The sequence below is a fragment of the Phlebotomus papatasi genome, unplaced genomic scaffold, assembly GCF_024763615.1.
Source record: "Phlebotomus papatasi isolate M1 unplaced genomic scaffold, Ppap_2.1 HiC_scaffold_43, whole genome shotgun sequence".
Classification (NCBI taxonomy): domain Eukaryota; kingdom Metazoa; phylum Arthropoda; class Insecta; order Diptera; family Psychodidae; genus Phlebotomus; species Phlebotomus papatasi.
The window spans coordinates 133317-153851 of NW_026604632.1; the positions used below are offsets into that span (position 1 = coordinate 133317).

Below are 20535 nucleotides of genomic sequence, written 5' to 3' on the forward strand. Positions count from 1 at the left end.
ACTGTTGATCAGTAACATTGAGTACTATATTCCCTGAAAAGTCGAGCTTCCACTTTTGCACTTACTTTTTTTTTTAAAAATATTTGAAAAATTACCATATTTTCAAAATAAAAAATAACCAGCTAAACTCAAAATTTTGAGTTCAACTTTTCAGGGAATATAGTACTCCACAATACTTATAAACAGCCAAAAAATAAAAATTTTTCGAAATCAAGTTTTTGAAAAAAAAAATTTTTTTGAGTTTTAAATAAAAATGTCTTTTATTGACAAAAATCAAACTTTAAGATACATTTGACACATGTGTCAATATGTAGATTTTTTTAAACGGAATTTCAAAAAAAAATTTATTTTTTATTTTTTCGAAAATAATCCAAAAAAATTTCCAAAATTTTTTTTTTGAAAAACTAAAAGGAAACAAAAAAACATAATTAGTACATGTGTTTAATTTGATTTAAAGGCTTATTTTTGTCAATAAAAGACATTTTTATTTAAAACACAAAAAAAAAGTTTTTTCAAAAACTTGATTTCGAGAAATTTTGATTTTTTGGCTGTTTATAAGTATTGTGGAGTACTATATTCCCTGAAAAGTTGAACTCAAAATTTTGAGTTTAACTGGTTATTTTTAATTTTGAAAATATGTTAATTTTTCAAATATATTTTAAAAAAAGTAAGTGCAAAAGTGGAAGCTCGCCTTTTCAGGGAATGTAGTACTCAATGTTACTGATCAACAGTAAAAAAATCAAAATTTTTGAGAATGGGGTTTTTGAGAAAAATTAATTTTTAAATTTTTTTCAAAAATTTTTGAAAAGACCGTTACAAAAAAACTTAAGCAGATAATGCAAAATCAAGTATATCGTTTTAAAGAGTATAAAATTATCTTTCAAATAAAAAAAAGTGTAAGAAGAAATCTCAACCCGTTCCCGAAATAGAGCATTTTAAAATATTTGCTAAAAATCGCAATTGAGGAATGAAGCGCGAGGCGCCATCTCTGACGCCATGTATCTCCGGCCAGGATTTTTTTTCGGAAGAAAAAAAATAGGGGTATATTATTTTATCGTGTACTTTAACATATGTAAAATTCAAAAACATCTAAGACCATGAAGGGTACCCCTATGGTCGTCTTGAGATGGATTGGCCCTTGTATAACTTGTAGAATTATTGCTACTTATACTTTTTTGAAAAGAAGAAAAAAAAAGTATAAGTAGCAATAATTGTATAAGTCATACAAGTTTTTTTTTAATATCTTTTGCTTTTTGATAGCTTTTGCGAACAGAGTGAGAGCCCTAAAATGAAAATTCAATTACTGATTATAAACAATTGAATGATTCAATTGAATGATCATAAACTGGAATTTTTAATATCAAATAAAATTCAATTTATAAACCCAATGTATTGTAAAATTTGTAAGTCTAACCATTATCATCATCATTGTTCACGACTGTGAACATGAATAATTTTTTATAATATATTTAATCCTTTTCTTTTTATTATTTCTTTCTAAAAGTTGATAAATCATACTAACTTCTCATTGTTTATATTTGGAAGAATATAGGGCAATTGTGGAAGAACGTACAATGTACTTGCAAAGTAGGGGAAGAAATTTGCTTGCTCATTATATTTTGTCACATTTCCCCCAAGTTGCAGTAGGCGTGCATAAAAATTTGTACTTTCTCCCACCTCTTTAGAATTAAGAAAGTATTGTAATATAAATAATTGATTTGTGGGAAAATAAATCAGTCGCGTCTTTCCATGGAATCTAGCTACGGCTTATGCATAGAAGCTCACAAGAGTGATGCAGTAGTGGAAAGGACAAGTAAGTAAGGCAAAAACTTTGTCTTTTCACTAAGTCTTCTCATGCAAGGAATCCTCCCAAGTTCTTTTAAGAAAGAGCTGCCTTTAAGAAGGCGCTCTAATTATTAGAATTTTGTCCCCCAGTGACTGTAGAGCGTCATAGGCGCTCTCTTCACCGGAATTCCTAGGTAAACCCTCCCAAAATTCTAAGATAAATCCTAACAGCTCTGCCACTGTCTATTCATTGGTCCTTACGGCTTTTTTTAATTGAACCCTGTTTTTTTTTCGTTCTCTTGTTGGTTTATTTGGGTTTTTTTGCGACCGAAAAATTTAAATTGCTCTCAAGATTTCTAAGCATAATTCTTCTAAATCTAAAATTTGTCACTCTCCATTTTTTTCTTGCGGGTTACTGCTTCAGTCAATCTCGTCCCCTGAAAATTGAATCGTAAAATCATAAGTAAAATAAAAACCTTTTTTCAGTGGAACGTAAGAATATTAAGTTTGTTCCCGAGAGAGTCCCTCCGACTCCTCTCTATAAGGCCACAGAGGCTCCGCCACCACCGCCTCCAGAAGCCTTTCAGAAATCAGAAAAGCCATCTCTGGAAAAGTTGCTCCAAGATCCTACTGCTGGACCAAGGCCAATCACCATACAGGAGTATTTGGCTAGAAGATCGTCCTCAAAACGCCTCTTTGAGCTTCCTAAGAAGAAGCACAGACGAAGCCGCGGAGGCAGAAAAGTCCAGCAACGGCGCAGAAGAAAAGCCATGAAGGTGTTGGAGGCAAAATTAGCCGAAATTAACTCCAAAATCCAGAGGCTGGATGCGGAAGAATCTCACCAAGGGACACATTTTCACTCATAACAACTTTTATTCACTTTATTTGATTTTTTAAACACTTTTTTGGCAAGTAAACACAATTTTATTTTGGCACAAAGTTCCACTGCATTTCTTTTTTTTTTCTCTACATACACTGATTGAGAAAGAGAACTTTGCACTCGTCACACAAGCAATGGACACAAAGGGTATTCTTGCTGACACTGCGAAACACGCGGTAGAAATGGAACGATTGCTTACTAATTATAAAAAAGAGGGCAAACGTAAAACGCGGGAGTCAATTCAGCGTCGTCTCGCGAAAATTGAAGAGAGATGGAAAGAATTTCAAAGTAATCACATTCAGCTTGACCAACACCTAAGCAAAGATGACGAATATTTCAAAAATGACTTTTATGGCGCGACTCAAAAAGTATATATGGAGGCGAAATTCCTGATGGAAGAAAAGCTCAAAGAATTGTCGTCTGATGACGATAAGACTCAGCATCCCGTGTGGGATGGCCAATCTTCGGATGAAGATGATGCTGAGGCTCGTTCCTCAAGTAAGACAGAGTTGTCTTATACAGGTGTTTATCCGAAATGGCCGGATAACCCTCTTCGAGATTTTCCAAATTTTTCACGCTCGCAAGAGCAGCTGTCACATGAGCCACAGCGTCTTGGCGAATTTTCTGGATCTCGACATATCTCGTGGGGAGATGATGTACTACGGGGTGGATTGAACGTCGGTTATTCACATGCGCGTAAAGAGATGCCACTAGGAGATAGCGCGGAGAAGCTTTCTTCAAATAAAATATCGGAAAATCACGAGAGAAACAATGTTCAAACTTTCTCTAGTTTTTCGGGTGGAGATCATTCAAAGGAGAATGCTCTACCGCAAGGTTTTCGTGGACCTAATTTTTATCAATCCTTCGATCAACAAGGATTTGCAGGACAACCTCAGAATGTTCCTGGCTATTATTTTGTTCCCTTTATGCCACAAGGGAATCAGTGGACACAAGGTCCAAATTTTTCTCAATTCAATACACCGTTTCCAGGGCCGCATGCGTCGCATAGACCAAAATTGCCACCCGTAAAAATTGGCAAATTTTCTGGAAAGGCTGTTGAATGGAAAGGATTTTATGAGTTATTCATTCATATAATTCATAATGATCCATATCTTCATGATACTGAAAAGTTTTTGTATCTATTATCGTATCTCGATGGAGATGCAAAGAAGGTTATAAGTAAAATCACCCCGATAGGTGATAATTACAAAGCAGCATTGAAGCTGCTAAAAGAAAGGTATGACAATAAGAGAGAAATTATTATGAGTCATATCGACATCCTGACTGATATGAAGAAGGTTGGCCAAAACAGTGCCACGGACATTATAACTCTTCATGATCAAATTAACGAGGCCCTTGAGGGACTAAGAGGTCAAGGATGTTGTACTGAAAATTGGGATCCTTTAATTATTGGATTCGCAATAAAAAAACTGGATACAGATGCTCTTAGATACCTTGAGGAATTGCTTCCCGATCCAACTGAAATGCCCACACTCGCACAATTTATGACTTTCTTACGCAAGAGGCACAGAGTGCTCAAAGCAAACGATAAAGAGGATTCAGGTGATCCTGAAAGCAAGAAAAAAGGTGCGAAGAAAGAAACCATTAAAAAGTCATTTCATCTCACCAGCAAGATGGCTTGTTTTCTGTGCAAAGAAGCTCATGGAATAACAAACTGTCCGAAATTCCAAGAGCTGACATCTTACAACAAACGTCAAACAGCTCTTAAGCTTGATCTTTGCCTTAATTGCTTGTCACATAACAAGGACAAGGAATGTAAGAGCAAAAGGAATTGTCAGCATTGTGATCAAAAGCATCACACCTTGCTACATTATGAGAAAAAATCTCAAGCTAAAGAAACTAAACCTAAGAAAACTGATGCATTAGTTCTATCTACGGATAATCAGGAAGAACAGAAGGATTCTGAAGAGTTTGAGGATTCTGAGCATGTCTCCCTGCATACAAGCTCAACTTCGCCATTATTTCCTACAATTCTCATGAAAGCGAGAGCAAATGGAGGAGATTGGCATTATCTTCGTGCGTTGCTTGATACAGGATCTGGGGATTCCTTCATATCAGAACGAGCAGCCCAAGAACTTGCGTTGCCACGCGAGAGAATTAACGCACCCATTCGAGGAATAGGTGGAAGTGCAGCTGCTGTCTCGAAACATCAGGTTCAGATCATTCTAGCGCCGAGATTTCCATCAACTTATAAACTTGAGGTTGGAGCACTTGTACTATCCTCGCTCACAGGACTATTACCACAACAACCTATCAAAACTGATTCATACAAAGGATTGAAGATTGATAACATTCTGATGGCAGATCCAACATTCATGACACCAGGACCCATAGACATGATCCTTGGTGCACAGATTTATGCATCAGTTTTGAAGAATGGGATAAAAAGATCAAACACTATTAGCGCACAGAACACAGAGTTTGGATGGATCTTAACAGGATCTCATAGTCAAAAGAAACTTCCAGAAAGTAAAATAATTAGCATGATTTCGATGGCTGAAATTGATCGAAAATTACAGCTTTTCTGGGAAATGGATCAACACACAGAGCCACATAGGGTGCTACATCGTGTTGAAAAGGAGTTTGCAGAAACACATTCAAGAACCGAAGATGGACGATATGTAGTCCAATTGCCTTTTAAAGGTAATCCTTCGGAACTAGGAGATTCAAAAAAGCAAGCAATGGCTCGCTTTATTAATATGCAAAATAAATTCGCCACAAACGAGCAACTAAGAAAGGATTACTCTGAATTTATTCATGAGTATATTTCTTTGGGGCATATGTCGCTTGCACCTCCTGATGGTGGAAAATATTATTTGCCACATCACGCGGTTTTTAAGAAAGAAAGTTCCACGACCAAGATGCGTGTTGTCTTTGATGCGTCTTGTAAGACATCAACTGGAAAAAGCTTGAATTCAGTGTTGCATGCTGGTCCACAGCTGCAACAAAATTTAAATCAGATTATCATACGTTGGTGTAAATACAAGTATGTATACACTGCTGACATCGAGAAGATGTTCAGGCAGATAATCGTAGCAGAAGGACACAGAGATTACTTAAGAATTCTGTGGAGAGACAGCCCTGAGCAACCAATTCGTGAGTACAGATTAAATACGGTGACGTATGGAACTGCACCGGCCACGTACTTGTCGGTGAAGGTTCTGATGCAGTTGGCTGAAGACGAAGGAGCGCAATTCCCTGCTGCTGTCGCCGCCATAAAAGATTTTTACGTCGATGACGTAATGACAGGGGCAGACATAGTGGAGGGTGCTCTTCAAATTCAGAATGAATTGATAAATTTGCTACAAAAGGGAGGCATGAATTTGAGAAAATGGACTAGTAACAAACCTGAGTTGCTAGCAAACCTCTCTGAAGAACAAATTGAAGCTAGGACATTAACAGCTCTTGGTGTTGGTTGGGATCCTAACACCGACCAATTTTCTTACAAAATAAAACCAACTCCTCGCTCTGGTCAGATGGACAAGAGAATGATACTATCCCATCTGGCTTCTATCTATGATCCTATTGGTTGGCTAGCTCCAGTAACTATAAGAGCTAGATTAATCATGCAGAGAGCATGTAAGGATCAAGTAGACTGGAACAAACCTGTTTCAAAAGGCATCGTGGATGATTGGAAAGAATTTCTACGTAACCTTCCAGAGGTGGAGAAAATAAGAATTCCGAGATACATGAACTATTCACCAGGAGCAAATGTACAGTTGCATGGTTTCTCGGACGCTTCGGAGAAGGCGTACGGCGCAGTGGTGTATGCACGTGTTGAAAAGGATAGTCTCGTGATGATACTACCACTTGCTGCTAAAACACGGGTTGTTCCATTGGACAAACCATACACAATGCCTCGACTTGAGCTCTGTGGAGCAGTTTTGCTAGCTGAGCTCCTTGATATGACTTTGAAAACACTCGATATCGCGGATGTAAACTGTCATGCTTGGATTGATTCTAAAGAGGAGCCCAGAAGCAAAATGACATATATAAAGTAAAAGAAGCAGAATGACATTTATTTTTTGCCAGGGGCAAAATGACACATATTTGTATGTATTGGTGGCTCTGTACATTCTCCTCTCTGCCGACGACTGCTGCCGAGCAAAAGCAAAGGCAGCACTCGTGGACGACAGGAGGTGTAGAAAAAACAGAGATGGGGAAATGCTCTGTGTGTGGTATTTCGTGAAGGTGCAAAAGGGATGGAAAAACCTTCGCTATGTTTTTTTCTCTTTCTTTTTGAATTTTCTATCTGAATTTCATTCCAGCAGCCAATAATTTTCAGATTTTTTTCTTTGCATTTTACACTTTTTGAAAAAAAAAGTTATTTCTGTCACCTCAATGATATTATGGGATTTTATGAAAATCCATGGGAGAAGTATTAAGATGGAAGTAGTGTACTACCCTCTCCTCGTACCTCCAAGAAATCCCAGTTCTTCTGGGATTTTCCTGCATATTATGTGAAAGACGCCCCAGATACCTTCGGTGGTCACAGGATTCCTCATCCCTGCTCCAGCAAATCCCAGATCTGGGATTTTCTTGTATACTATGCCCAAAACAATTCAGATACTTTTGTGGTCAGAGGATTCCAGGAGCATCCTCCAGGAAATCTCAGATCTTCTGGGATTTTCTTGCATATCAGGTCCAAAACACTTCAGATATCTTTTGTGGTCAGAGGATTCCTAGAACATCCTCCAGGAAATCCCAGATCTTCTGGGATTTTCTTGCATGCTATGCCCAAAAAAATTCAGATACCTTTTGTGGTTAGAGGATTCCTGGAGCTTCCTCCAGGAAATCCCGGATCTTCTGGGATTTTCTTGTATACTATGCCCAACACAATTCAGATACCTATTGTGGTTAGAGGATTCCAGGAGCTTCCTCCAGAAAATCCCAGATCTTCTGGGATTTTCTTGTATGCTAAGTCCAAATCTCTTCAGATAACTTTTGTGGTCATAAGATTCCTGGAGCTTCCTCCAGGAAATCCCAGATCTTCTGGGATTTCCTTTCATAATATGTCAAAGATGCCCCAGATACCTATGGGGGTCACAGGATTCCTCATCCCTTCTCATGGAAATCACAGATCTTCTGGGATTTTCTTGCATATTATGTCAAAGACGCCCCAGATACCTATAGGGGTCAGAGGATTCCTGGAGATTTCTCCTGGAAATCACAGATCTTCTGGGATTTTCTTGCATATTATGTGAAAGACTCCCCAGATACTTATGGGGGTCAGAGGATTCCTCATTCCTTCTCCTGGAAATCACAGATCTTCTGGGATTTTCTTTCATATTATGTCAAGGATGCCCCAGATACCTATGGGGGTCACAGGATTCCCTATCCCTTCTCCTGGAAATCACAGATCTTCTGGGATTCTCTTGTATATTATGTCAAAGACGCCCCAGATACCTATGGGGGTCACAGGATTCCTCATCCCTTCTCATGGAAATCACAGATCTTCTGGGATTTTCTTGCATATTATGTCAAAGACGCCCCAGATACCTACAGGGGTCAGAGGATTCCTGGAGATTTCTCCTGGAAATCACAGATCTTCTGGGATTTTCTTGCATATTATGTGAAAGACTCCCCAGATACTTATGGGGGTCAGAGGATTCCTCATTCCTTCTCCTGTGATGGATAATTTGATGGCAGAGCGAGGGTATAGCTGATTCACCTGGGCTAGTTTTATAAACTCAATTTGATAATTTTATTGCGCAATCCTTTTTCTTACAATGACAGAGATAGAAGTATAATGTCAGAATGACTTTTGTGCAAAATCCGCTAGAGGAGCAGTTAGATGAAAAATTTACATTTAACGACTGAACATACTCCCGGGTTGAAATACAAACATTTGGATTTCAAGAAATTAATCGAAATTAAACAATGAGATAGAGAATATGAAAATTAAAGTTGATCATCATCATCAATTGGCAAAAGTGAGATCTTCGAGATTGGCCGCTTGAAAGTCCTTCCGTCCTTGAGTTTCAGCTCCACTACACGTATCAGGTTGTCTGCTCCGGGAAATGTTTTGATGATGCGACCAATTGGCCAGAACATGGGTGGAGTTTTGTCTTCTCTAAGCAATACGACATCACCTTCCTGTAGATTTCTCTTCTTTTGGAGCCATTTTGGTCGTTGTTGCAGCTGAGTGAGGTACTCAACGGACCAGCGATTCCAGAAATGTTGAAGCAATTGCTGGACCCGTTGCCAACTACTAAGGCGATTGACAGGAAGCTCTGTCAAGTCAGGCTCTGGTAAAGCTGTGAGCGGTCCTCCAGAGGAAAGGAAATGTCCCGGAGCAAGATACTGCAAATCCTTGGGGTCCTCGGACAAAGTAGTAATGGGGCGTGAATTGAGCACTGCTTCAATTTGAACTAACAAGGTTGTTAGTTCCTCAAAGTTGAGACTTGCATTAGCAGTGACTCGGTACAGATGTTTCTTGACTGAGCGAACAGCAGCCTCCCAGAGGCCACCAAAGTGAGGGGCATTAGGTGGGATAAAATGCCACGTAATACCTTCCTTCGAAAAGTATTCTCGTAGAAACTGGTTGCTCTCCTGACTCAAGAATATCTGTCGAAGTTGAGTCAGCTCTCTTTTCGCTCCAATAAAATTTTTCCCGTTGTCACAGTAAAAATGTGCAATCCTTCCCCTTCGTCCAATAAGTCTTTTCAAGGCAGCGGTAAAGGCATCAGCAGAAAGATTGCTTACGGCTTCCAGATGGACTGCCTTTGTCACCATACAGATAAACACTGCGATGAAAGCATCTCTGGTCTGTCCCTTTCGACCATGCATTGGTCGAATTTTCACTGGTCCTGCGAAGTCACATCCACAATGGAGAAATGGACGAGCCTGGTTCACTCTAACCTTGGGAAGAGAGCCCATAAACTGCTCACAGGGCGGTGGATTCATTCGGAAACAAGTAATGCATTGCTTGATGATCTTCCTCACCAGATTTCTGCCACCCAAGGGCCACCACCGCAACCGCATGGAGGCTAACACATGCTGAGGACCCGCATGTAGTAATATCTGATGTTCATTTCTGGCCAGGAGTTTTGCCAAATGTCCCTTTGGAATGATAAGGGGACACCTTGTTTTCATTGATACTTCTGCATGACGGAGTCGTCCGCCGACTCGTAGCATACCCTTATCATCCAGGAAGGGATCCAAGGACTGGAGAGTCTTGCATTTCATTGGCCTTCCTCTATTTGGTTTCTGGAGTTGTTTGATCTCATCAAACAGGTAGGTGCGTTGTTCAATCCTCACAAGAATATCCAGGGATTCTTTAAGTTCAATGACAGAGAGTGGTCCGCATTTCTTTGCCTTAGGATGGCGGCAATTGTACATGAAACGTCTCCAGTAAGCTATTACCCTATTTAGCTTATGAATTGAGCTGAATTTGTGGATAAAATTCCCAAAAGAATCTTGAGTGGAAACTGAACAGTTGATTTCAGCCAATTCAATTGGATTTCTAACTTCACTATCACGAACAGCATTGGAAGTTGGCCATTCCTCCTGAGGGCTTGAGAGCCAAGCCGGACCCTTGAACCATAAAGATGAAGCCTTTAGGTCTCGAACTGTGGCACCTCGTGATACTATATCAGCTGGGTTGTCTTTTGAACAGACGTTTTGCCATGTTGCATCTTTGGTAAGAGACTGGATCCTATGAATTCTCGTTGCAACAAATATTTTAAATTGAGCACTGTCTTGACAAATCCATGAGAGGGTAATAGTAGAATCGGACCACAGAAACATCTCAACCTCCTTCAGCCTCAAATCTGTTTGAACTCTATTAGATACCTTGGCCAGTAACTCAGCCGCACACAATTCCAGACGGGGAATTGTATAAGTTCCTTTTTTCAAAGGTGTGACTCTTGATTTTGCACACAAAAGCTGCACAAATATTTCTCCTTCATCAGTCTCGAATCTAATGTAAATAACACATCCCATTGCTCTCAAGGAAGCATCACAGAACCCATGAATTTGAATCTTTCCAGTGCCATTGTGGCCTATTACCCATCGAGAATATTTGAGAGAATTGATTGTCAAGAGTTCTTGCCGATATTTCTGCCAAAGGCGGCACTGTTCAGCATCCACAGGCTCGTCCCAACTCATCTTGACTCGGCATAAATCCTGCATGAACATCTTGGCACGCACGACCACTGGGCTAATGAGACCCAAAGGATCGAATAATTTTGCTGTGTCAGATAGGATACTTCTCCGAGTGATGGCACTCTCTGGATCGATGTCGGGAACTTTGACAGTAAATTCATCAGTTTGTGGTCTCCATTCAATTCCTAGGGCATGAGTAACTTCTGAGATCTGTGGAGGTTCACTGGTTTGTTGAGCAGTCTTGATTGTGTCCAATAGCGGTGTGTGATTGGTGTGCCACTTGTGCAATTGAAAATTTGCTGAATGTAGCAAATTTATCAATTGTTTTAACAATTCTTCGGCTTTGTCGGGAGTGGAGACGGATACTAGCAAGTCGTCCATGTAAAAATTCTCCCGGCTTGCTTTGGATGCCAGTGGAAAAGTGGAGGCCCCAATATTGGCCAGTTCCAAGAGACACCGCGTGGCTAGAAAGGGGGCGCAAGCGGTACCATATGTCACAGTATTTAAGGCATAAGTACTTACAGCTTGATCCTGATCAAATCTCCACAGGATCTGTTGCAACCCAATGTCTCGATTGTCCACTTTCACCATCCCGTACATTCGTCGAATGTCAGCAGAAATGGCATATTCGCCCATGCGAAAGTTCAATAGAATTGTCATCAACTCAGGCTGGGTCTGTGCGCCCACACACAGAATATCATTGAGAGATTTGCCTGATGATGTCTTGTGACTGGCGTCAAAAACCACTCTGAGGCGTGTTGTGGTACTATTTTCATTGAAGACACAGTGATGTGGCAGGAAATAGCTCGGCTGATACATTATCTGATCTGGGCCAACTTCATTCATGTGGCCAAGTGCCAAATACTCTGCCATGAAGTCATGATATTTTGCTTTCACTTCTGGATTATTCTCCAGTCGTCTTTCTAGGGACAAAAATCGTCTAAGAGCTCCTTGATATGAAGTCCCCAAATCGCTTGTCTCTTTCTTTAGAGGAAGTCGTACCACAAACTGGCCAGTTTCATCTCTCTTGGTGTTAGTAACAAAATGCTGCTCACAGATGTACTCTTCTTGAGTTAATGTCTGTTCCGGAGGAGTTGGTTGTTCGATTTCCCAGAATTTTGTCAATTGATCACTCAGATTCTCTTCTACCGAAAGGTTGCAGATGACAGCAGATGTGGATGCTTGATTTTGCTCTTGGGTCTCTTCAGAGAGATCCAAACTTCCTGATAGAACCCAGCCAAAGATAGTGTTTTGCAATGTCGGAAGGTTTGGTGTAGCTATCATCTGCCCAGGAATGAGAATCTGGAAAAAGAACTCGGCACCAACGAGCATATCGATTTTTTTCGGAACATAAAATTCTGGATCAGCCAATTGCACATAAGGTGGCAATTTCAGCTTTGCAGGGTCAAAAAGAGCACTCGGAAGGTTGTCAGTGATTACTGGGATCACGAGAGCATTCATGTTCAATTCTGCACCACTGTATCGGGACTTAATAGTCACATTTGCAGAGTGTCGGATAAATAGGGAAGAATCACCAATTCCCGAAATTGAAATATTGCATGTGGACTTCTGCAATTGTAATTTTTGGCACAAATTCTCTGTGATAAAGTTTGATTGCGCATAAGAATCCAATCCGACACGACACATTTGTCTTTTACCAAATCTATCGAAAACATAAACAACAGCTGTAGCAAGCATGACTTGCGCATCCCCCTGTCGGCGGGATGCGGGTAATGCATTACCAGTACCATTGACAGCTGTTTGATTTGAAGCTGCACCGGAATTGTCTACTGAATTTCCAGCAAGTGCATCAGAAGAGGGTGTATCGGTAATTCTATGTAATAGTGTATTATGTGACTTACCACACTTCCTGCACTTCCCGAATTTGCACTGTCGTGATGTGTGATTTCCAGGGCCCAAGCAGTTGAGACAAAGAGACAATTCTCTTGCCTTGTTGATTCTTTCTTCAATGCCCAATCTCTGGAAAGCTTCACATTGTCGAAGTCTATGACCTGTCTCATTGCAAAGTTTGCATGACACTTGGGTGTCTTCACCACTGACAACCAACGTCTTCCTCTTTGTGAAACCCTGAGATCCTTTTTTCTCCTCAGTCTGTTTTGGTGTAGAAGCTGTTGAATTTGACAGTGACCTGAGCATCTTAGAGCGGCGAGTCAGGAAAGTATTGAGCTCCTCAAAGGTGGGAAATTCTTTATTTGCACTGATAGTTTCTTCCCAATCTCGCCTAGACACCTTGTCCAGTTTCGTCTCCACCAAACAGACCAAAATCTCGTTCCACTTATCGATATGAAGACCCATTTTCTTCAAAACACTGACAGATTGATTCACGACATTGCACAAAGCACGCAACTCAGCGGCAGATTCAGTCACGATGGGCTTCAAATTCAATAGTTGGTTAATGTACTTACGAATGATTAGCCTCTTATCTTCATAAGCATTCTTCAGCAGCTCCAAAGCGATTTCGTAATTGGATTCGACGATTTCTAGTTCTTTAACCACTTGAAAAGCCTCACCAGACAAGTATGACACCAAGTAGTGGAATTTGTCCACAGCCGACAAGTCTTTCTGATTGTGTATCATTGAAGTGAACTGCGCGAAAAACGCATTCCAATCCTCGTGCTGGCCACTGAACGTTTTCAAAGAGATTGTCGGTAGTCTGGAACCCCTCTCACTACTCCCGGGAATCATTGGTGGCTTTTCCTCCGCAGGAATCTTCAGCTTCGAGATTTTCACTTCTGCTTCCAAAAGTATTTGCTCAAAATTGGCAAATCTCTCCACTTCTTTATCAAATTCCTGGTCATCAGTAGCGAGTTCATAAGCAGCATTCTCTAACACCTTTGCGTCTTCCCTGAGACCTCTGATGAACTGCAAACGAGGCTCCCAGGCCCCCACCGACATGTCGGTTGCAGGTTGGTTAAATGGCTTCATAGTGTCCGCCAACTTGCGCTTGAGGGCACCGAGTTGTCTATGCAATTTTGTCAATTGCTCCATGTTGTTGCGTTCAAAGGTAGCTACTTATACAGCCACAGGTATTTGGCTTGATGGATCAAAACTATGATGGATAATTTGATGGCAGAGCGAGGGTATAGCTGATTCACCTGGGCTAGTTTTATAAACTCAATTTGATAATTTTATTGCGCAATCCTTTTTCTTACAATGACAGAGATAGAAGTATTATGACAGAATGACTTTTGTGCAAAATCCGCTAGAGGAGCAGTTAGATGAAAAATTTAAATTTAACGACTGAACATCCTGGAAATCACAGATCTTCCGGGATTTTCTTGCATATTATGTCAAAGACACCCCAGATACCTACGGGGGTCAGAGGATTACTCAACCCTTCTCCTGGAAATCACAGATTTACTGGGATTTTCTTGTATACTATGCCCAAAACTCTTCAGATACCTTTTGTGGTCAGAGGATTCCTGGAGCTTCCTCCAGGAAATCTCAGATCTTCTGGGATTTTCTTGTATACTATACCCAAAACAATTCAGATACCCTCTGTGGTCAGAGGATTCCTCATCCCTTCTCCTGGAAATCACAGATCTTCCGGGATTTTCTTGCATATTATGTCCAAAACACTTCAGATACCTACGGGAGTCAGAGGATTCCTCATCAATTCTCCTGGAAATCACAGATTTTCTGGGATTTTCTTATATACTATGCCCAAAACTCTTCAGATATCTTTTGTGGTCAGAGGATTCCTGGAGCTTCCTCCAGGCAATCCCAGATCTTCTGGGATTTTCTTGTATACTATGCCCAAAACAATTCAGATACCTTTTGTGGTCAGAGGATTCCTCATCCCTTCTCCTGAAGTAGTAAGTTAGCCACCGTACGACTGTTGTGAGACTGTTGTTATTTACCACTGTGCGACTGTTGTGAGCCACTGTAGGACTGTGGTGATTTCTACAGCTGTGGCACTGTACGACTGTTGCACAATCAAGGGAAATGAATGTGTGAATGAATGAAAAAAGCTCTAAGAATATGCCACCGTGCGACTGTTGCAGAAATGTGTAAATTCTAGAGCTATGTCACTGCACGACTGCTGCGTTGTCAGCAAAATTCTCAAAGCATTCTGCCGTACTGCTCTAACGGTATTTAATCCAAGACATGATTCTTATGATAAGTTTCTAGCTAATATTCAAACCCTTCAGAATTTCTGTGGTCGTGATGCATTTGAACTAAAGGTTTCTTTTGTCATATTTTCAAGCACTAGGGGAGGTGGGGCTACTTTGATTTGTGGGGCTAGATTGTTATACGACTTTTTCGTCTATTTCTAAGTGAAGCCGGTCTTTACAATTATTTGATTTAGAAACACAATTATTTTGTCTATCCAAATTACATCATTTTAAAACCCAGTTTCCTTTAGAAATATGCGAAAATATCGTATAACAATATAGCCCCACAGCTCAAAGTAGGTCCACCTCCCCCCTACCAAGAAAAAGTCAAGGGTTATTATGCAAACGGAAGAGGTGGTAAAATTTCACAAATTTCACGGCAGTTGTCATCTACTTTAGGCAGAAATCCATGAAATCTGTAAAAGTTTACCATCTCTAGCAAACTGTCAAACGCCCTTCCCTATGAGGAAATCACAACGTTGAGAAAACAATTTTGGGAGAAAATAAAAACAAAATACATATGTTAAATAAGATTTTATTCATTAATTTTTTTATTTTCTCTGGGTGAAGACATCTTCATCCTCAAAAACCTCGGCGTCTAAGTCCGGTATAAATGTGACGTCACCGTCACTGTCGCTCAGGAACAAGTCGATTTGCGACTCGTGTGGCATCTGCTTCTTCTGCATCTTTGAGAGAAGTCTTTTCACTTTATCCCTTCGCTGCTTTGCAGAAGGAAGCTCCCTCTTTCTCCTAATAGGCTGAGGGCCTTGAGGTGTGATGGTGTTGTGGCTGTTGTTATTGTCAGTGCTGCTGCTCGGTCCCGGAAGAGGTTCCAGAGAGTTTTTTTCTCCCGTTTCCTCAGCAACAGCAGAAGCATTTTTACCATCACCATCGGGAATGCCATCTTCTTTCACCCCTTTGATGATTTCTAAAATGGGTGTTTTGGTGTTCTTCCGAACACCGTTAAACACCATCTCCTCTTCTTCGTAGCGGACGAGCTTTAAAGCCCAATTATCCTCGGGCTTCAGCTCGTCGCAATGAGGCATGACTTTATCGCTGAGCCTCTTGGGCAAGTAGATCTTATAGCCGTTCTTTAGAATAGCTATAACAACTTCTTGCCCAAAAGTGTTCACCCCTGAGATGAACTTCTCGCATCTATAGTAATGTCCTGCAGTCAATTTACTACTGTACACAGGTTGCCTCTCCTGGGCCTCCTTAAAAAGCTTGGTGAAATCCTGCGAAAGATGAAGAGTAAAACTCTTATTAGTAAATCGAATATATATATTAAATATAATATAAAATATCTATAAGTCACATTTAACATCACTGATATCTAATCACACAAAGTTTATTAATAAATAGAAAGTAACCACATAATTTATTTCTTGAACAGAAAATATCACTTTAATAAAATCCTTATATCAATGGTTTTTCAGCAAGAGAAAGAAAAGTACTTATGAATTTTCCGTGTAACACTTATCATTAAAAATTATAAGAATATTCTACATAAAACTGAAACTCACAGAATCACAATAAATCATCACAGATTTTGTTGAACGAAAAGAAATATATCACTAGAGACCTGATGAAATTCATAAATCACAATTTTTATAAGGAGTGCGTGTCAAAGCTTCACTTTACTGTATCACAGATCACATGTAATAACTAATTACTGGGAAAAATACTCACCATTCTAAAGCGGTTTAAGATGTAGGTTTTCTTGAAGATTCTTTGAAGATCACTTAAAGATCACTCTTTCTTGAGTACTTAGCGCCACAAGAGCTTGATGAGAAGTGCGATTGCAGTAAAGACTGAACAAATATATCAATGAAAGAAAATAATTTTTCCTGACGCGACAAATGAAAAACTACACCAGTTACGTGTACGCGACAATGTGAAATCAGCAAAGTGCATTGCTCTTTCCTTATGGGAATTGCATTTGAAGTTGAATTAGCGTCTGCATGAAAATTTACACCTTACACATGTTCAGAACTTTATATACAAAAAAAAATCAAAATAATATAATTTTAAGATAAAATAATATTTCTATTTCGATCAATTTCCAATTTTGAGTCATACTCAGCATATATGATACATGTAATAGTTTTAGATAATGTACGGGCAAAACGTGCTTCTATTCTTACAGATCCTTGTTCTAAGAGGGATATGCAACCTTCTGAGTGAGAGTCGGGATCTAAATCATAAGCCAATAAAAAGAAACCACTCTTAAAATCCTTAAGAGATATCTGATGAGATTTATAATCATGATGAATTCCTATCCCATTGAATATTTGTTGATAGGCTTTGCTATACCAATTCTCTTCAAAATTCATTCTAAGAGGCTGAATAGTATGAGGCATACCATTTACGAGGAGTGCAAAATCCGTCATGTCGAAATGTTGAAAATTAAAAGGATTCAGAGACTTTTGTCCATTATAAGCTTGATTATCAACCATTCCAAATATAATTCTTCTTGGTAAAACCCCATGAATAATATTATCCAGATTTATGGATGATGATCCTGATGGTACAGTAACAGTTTTCACTTCAACTTTTTTGTAATGATATACAGCATTTTCTTTTTCCAGTACCATATTATGTGCAAGAAGGATATTTGGATTCACTGTAATTTGATTCATGTACATTGTTGCTTCTAAGAGCCGAAATTGTGGATTTTCGCTCTCTTCGCAGAGTAAGAAAAAATTAGACTTTTCAAGCGTAATATTTACACGTAAATCCACATTATTTATCAACAGTAGAGGTTGATTCAACATATCACAATGTAATCTTCCCATGAGTTCCACAACTGTGCTATTTTTAATAATATTTTTTCTATCATGAAATCCTTGATTGACACCTGTCAAATCTTCTAAATCATTGGTATCACGATACCATCCCGAATTTTGCAAGAATGTATTTTTTGCATCAGTCCCGTAAGTCAAAAGGGTTTCTAAATAGCTTCTATAATGGTAGTCACCTTCACTCTGAGAAATTGCCTTTCCATTCAATGAAATAGAACATGATCGAATTAATGAATGAAGAATATTATTGACAATTCCTGGTTGCTTGCTGTCACTTTCCTTATAGCTCAAGCTATTCTCATTGAGCAACTGAATTTTAAATCTTAGGTAAATTGATGATAGATCGCGATAACAATCCCCGTGTGCTACAGAATAAAATTCTATAACAGAGGGGTTGTCAAGGCTAGCAATAGGTTGATATGACACTTCTTCCGTGCGTAGAATTGATGTTTGTATAGGAGGTGTTGCAAAAATATCTAATTCACTTTTCATACATTCTCTGTACTTCGACATTATGAGAATATATCCAGAGTACGTGAATTATTCTTCTTCTTCTTCTTTTTATGCTGCTTGGTACTTATTTTTCTTTTGACTTTTTTATTCCCTTTACGTTTTGTTTTTGTAACTTTTGATAGAATTTTACTAAGTACACCTGATTTTTTTTCTTGAGAAGTTTTTACATGTGAAGATGAAGTCGGAATGAAACTTCCTAGGTTGGATCCTGTATATATACCATCACCACTCATATTCTTTAACTTCTGCATAGCTTTACCTGTTAAATTATTTTGGGCTTCACGGCCACGGTCAACAAGTATTTGTTTAAAAGGTTTGGTGCCTATGTCCATTAATATTTCTGAGCCTGTCTTTAAAGCTTGATTTTTAACAGCATTTAATCCTTTTACGAATAGGGGCCTCAAGACTCTTATGAGGCCACCAAGTATTGATCCTAGACCACGACCTCTTTGAATTCCAAAAAAGTCTGGTTTATAGACATCCCCTATCTCTCCCCTACCGCATTGACTAAGATAATATCTAGTGTATATGCTACTCATTTTTTAAATAAAATGAGTTTAATTTTATACGTTAGGTCTATTTATACATTTTGTATTAATTTTAAAATGACTTCTTCTTGAAATGTAGCACTAACATAGTTGGAGTTGCACTATGTTCAAAATTATATATTTCCCCATCTTGTGAAGTAATGAGAATTTCAATCGTATCAAAATTTGTCTTTTCTAAAGGATGATATTGAATTGTTTCGAATGATTTATATACCTCATCATTTTTTAATAACAATATTGTTCTTAAACACTTTGCAAAAGTATTACTGACGAGCTGATGTTTTATTATATCTGTATATACAAACATAAGTTTACGCATATGATTTTGAGGTTCATTTTTAGGCACTACTGAAGGGTGAAGGCTGGTTGAAACAAATTCTTGATTGTCAATACGTACTGGTGGTAAGCGGGAATTTTCAACAATTTTTAATATTTTTTCCTGGCTTCTAGATTGAAAAGGTATAGACAGTAAAATAGTTTTCATCAATTCCTCTACAGACTCGAATTCGTCATTGTACAAAGGTATATCAAAAAATTTGTGATCCAAAAATATAGTAATTGTTGTAATAGGTTCTTTCCCATTACTTTGTTGTATAGGATTTTGAAGTTTAATTATAGGTTCATTACACTTAAATTGAATAGAAAAATGTGAAAAGGGTCCCGTTTGCCCTCGTTCTATAGTATCGCCTTTCCCCTCTTGTATCTCACAGTTTGTTAAATTTTTAACAATATTTGTTAAACGTTTATCAATATCGCTATTTATATCACTTAGACTTGATCCTACAAAATCATCTAATGGTCGTAAATCTTTTGAAAAAGTATTTCTCAAAAGATATAGTAAGCTATGTAGAGGTGTGAACTGTGAGAATATAGGTATTTTAAAAAATCTGTCAGTTTTCTGGCCGTTTTTAATTAAAATTGTTCTTGGTTGAATAGTTCTAGGCTTTTCACGATCACTAGAGGATTTTGCAATATTAAAAGATATTTCTGCGAGACCCACAACCCAATCATCAGAAAGAAATAATTTTGTGGGTAATTTGGTATGAAAATTTGCTAAAGTGTTATTTGGGAAATAATTGTGCGATGAATTGCTCAGCAGTGTTAAATAAAATTCATTTGCTCTTGTCAGAGACCCCATAATGTTGTGTAATTTCTTTTTTGCTTATCCACTTATCAGGGATGTCATTAGCAAATCTCACAAGGTACTGAAGATCTTTCCCTAGCCCTTTGGTTTTTATAACTTTCTCGATTGGGGGAAGATCGCTTTTAACTTTTTGTAACTGCTTTGCATAAAATCTACCTGTAATAGGGGTATTTTTAAAATCTCTCATGGTATATAAATAATAAGGTGTTTTCTTTATTACAGTATCAACATGGAATTTTTCCTCTGTCCATCTTTGCTCAAAACCCCTATCAAAATGTGTCTTTGGTTTTGCTACGCGTACAAGGTCATTCTTTTTCAATAATTTTGGCTTAGTTTTAATTTCGGACAACAATTTATCGTGTCTTTTCTTATAAATCTTATTCAAAATGGAAATATGATGATCTGTCACATCAGCTGGTTTCATTTTAATAGTTGAATGAACAGTGTTGTTATATACATTCAAGAGGTCTTGCAATACATTTATGTAACGCTTCGTATTTCTATGAGTAAAATACTTATACATAAGCTGTTTTAATGTTCTATTAAATCTCTCCACAACAGCACATTTCAGCGTTGGGTTGTAAGAAAAATATTGTTTTAT

The 20535-nt window shown here is 38.6% G+C and overlaps 2 protein-coding genes across 2 annotated transcripts; one reads left to right on the forward strand and one right to left on the reverse strand.

Annotated features, from left to right (window-relative positions):
- Window positions 1-3039: 3039 nt before the first annotated feature.
- Window positions 3040-6687, forward strand: LOC129809201 (uncharacterized). Its single transcript, XM_055859017.1, has 2 exons — window positions 3040-3163; window positions 3863-6687. Exons 1-2 carry the CDS (start codon window positions 3040-3042, stop codon window positions 6685-6687), a joined length of 2949 nt encoding a protein of 982 aa, XP_055714992.1.
- A 1900-nt stretch (window positions 6688-8587) lies between these two features.
- Window positions 8588-13801, reverse strand: LOC129809203 (uncharacterized). The gene has a single exon (XM_055859018.1). The coding sequence runs from the start codon at window positions 13799-13801 to the stop codon at window positions 8588-8590; it is 5214 nt and encodes a 1737-aa protein (XP_055714993.1).
- Window positions 13802-20535: the final 6734 nt, after the last annotated feature.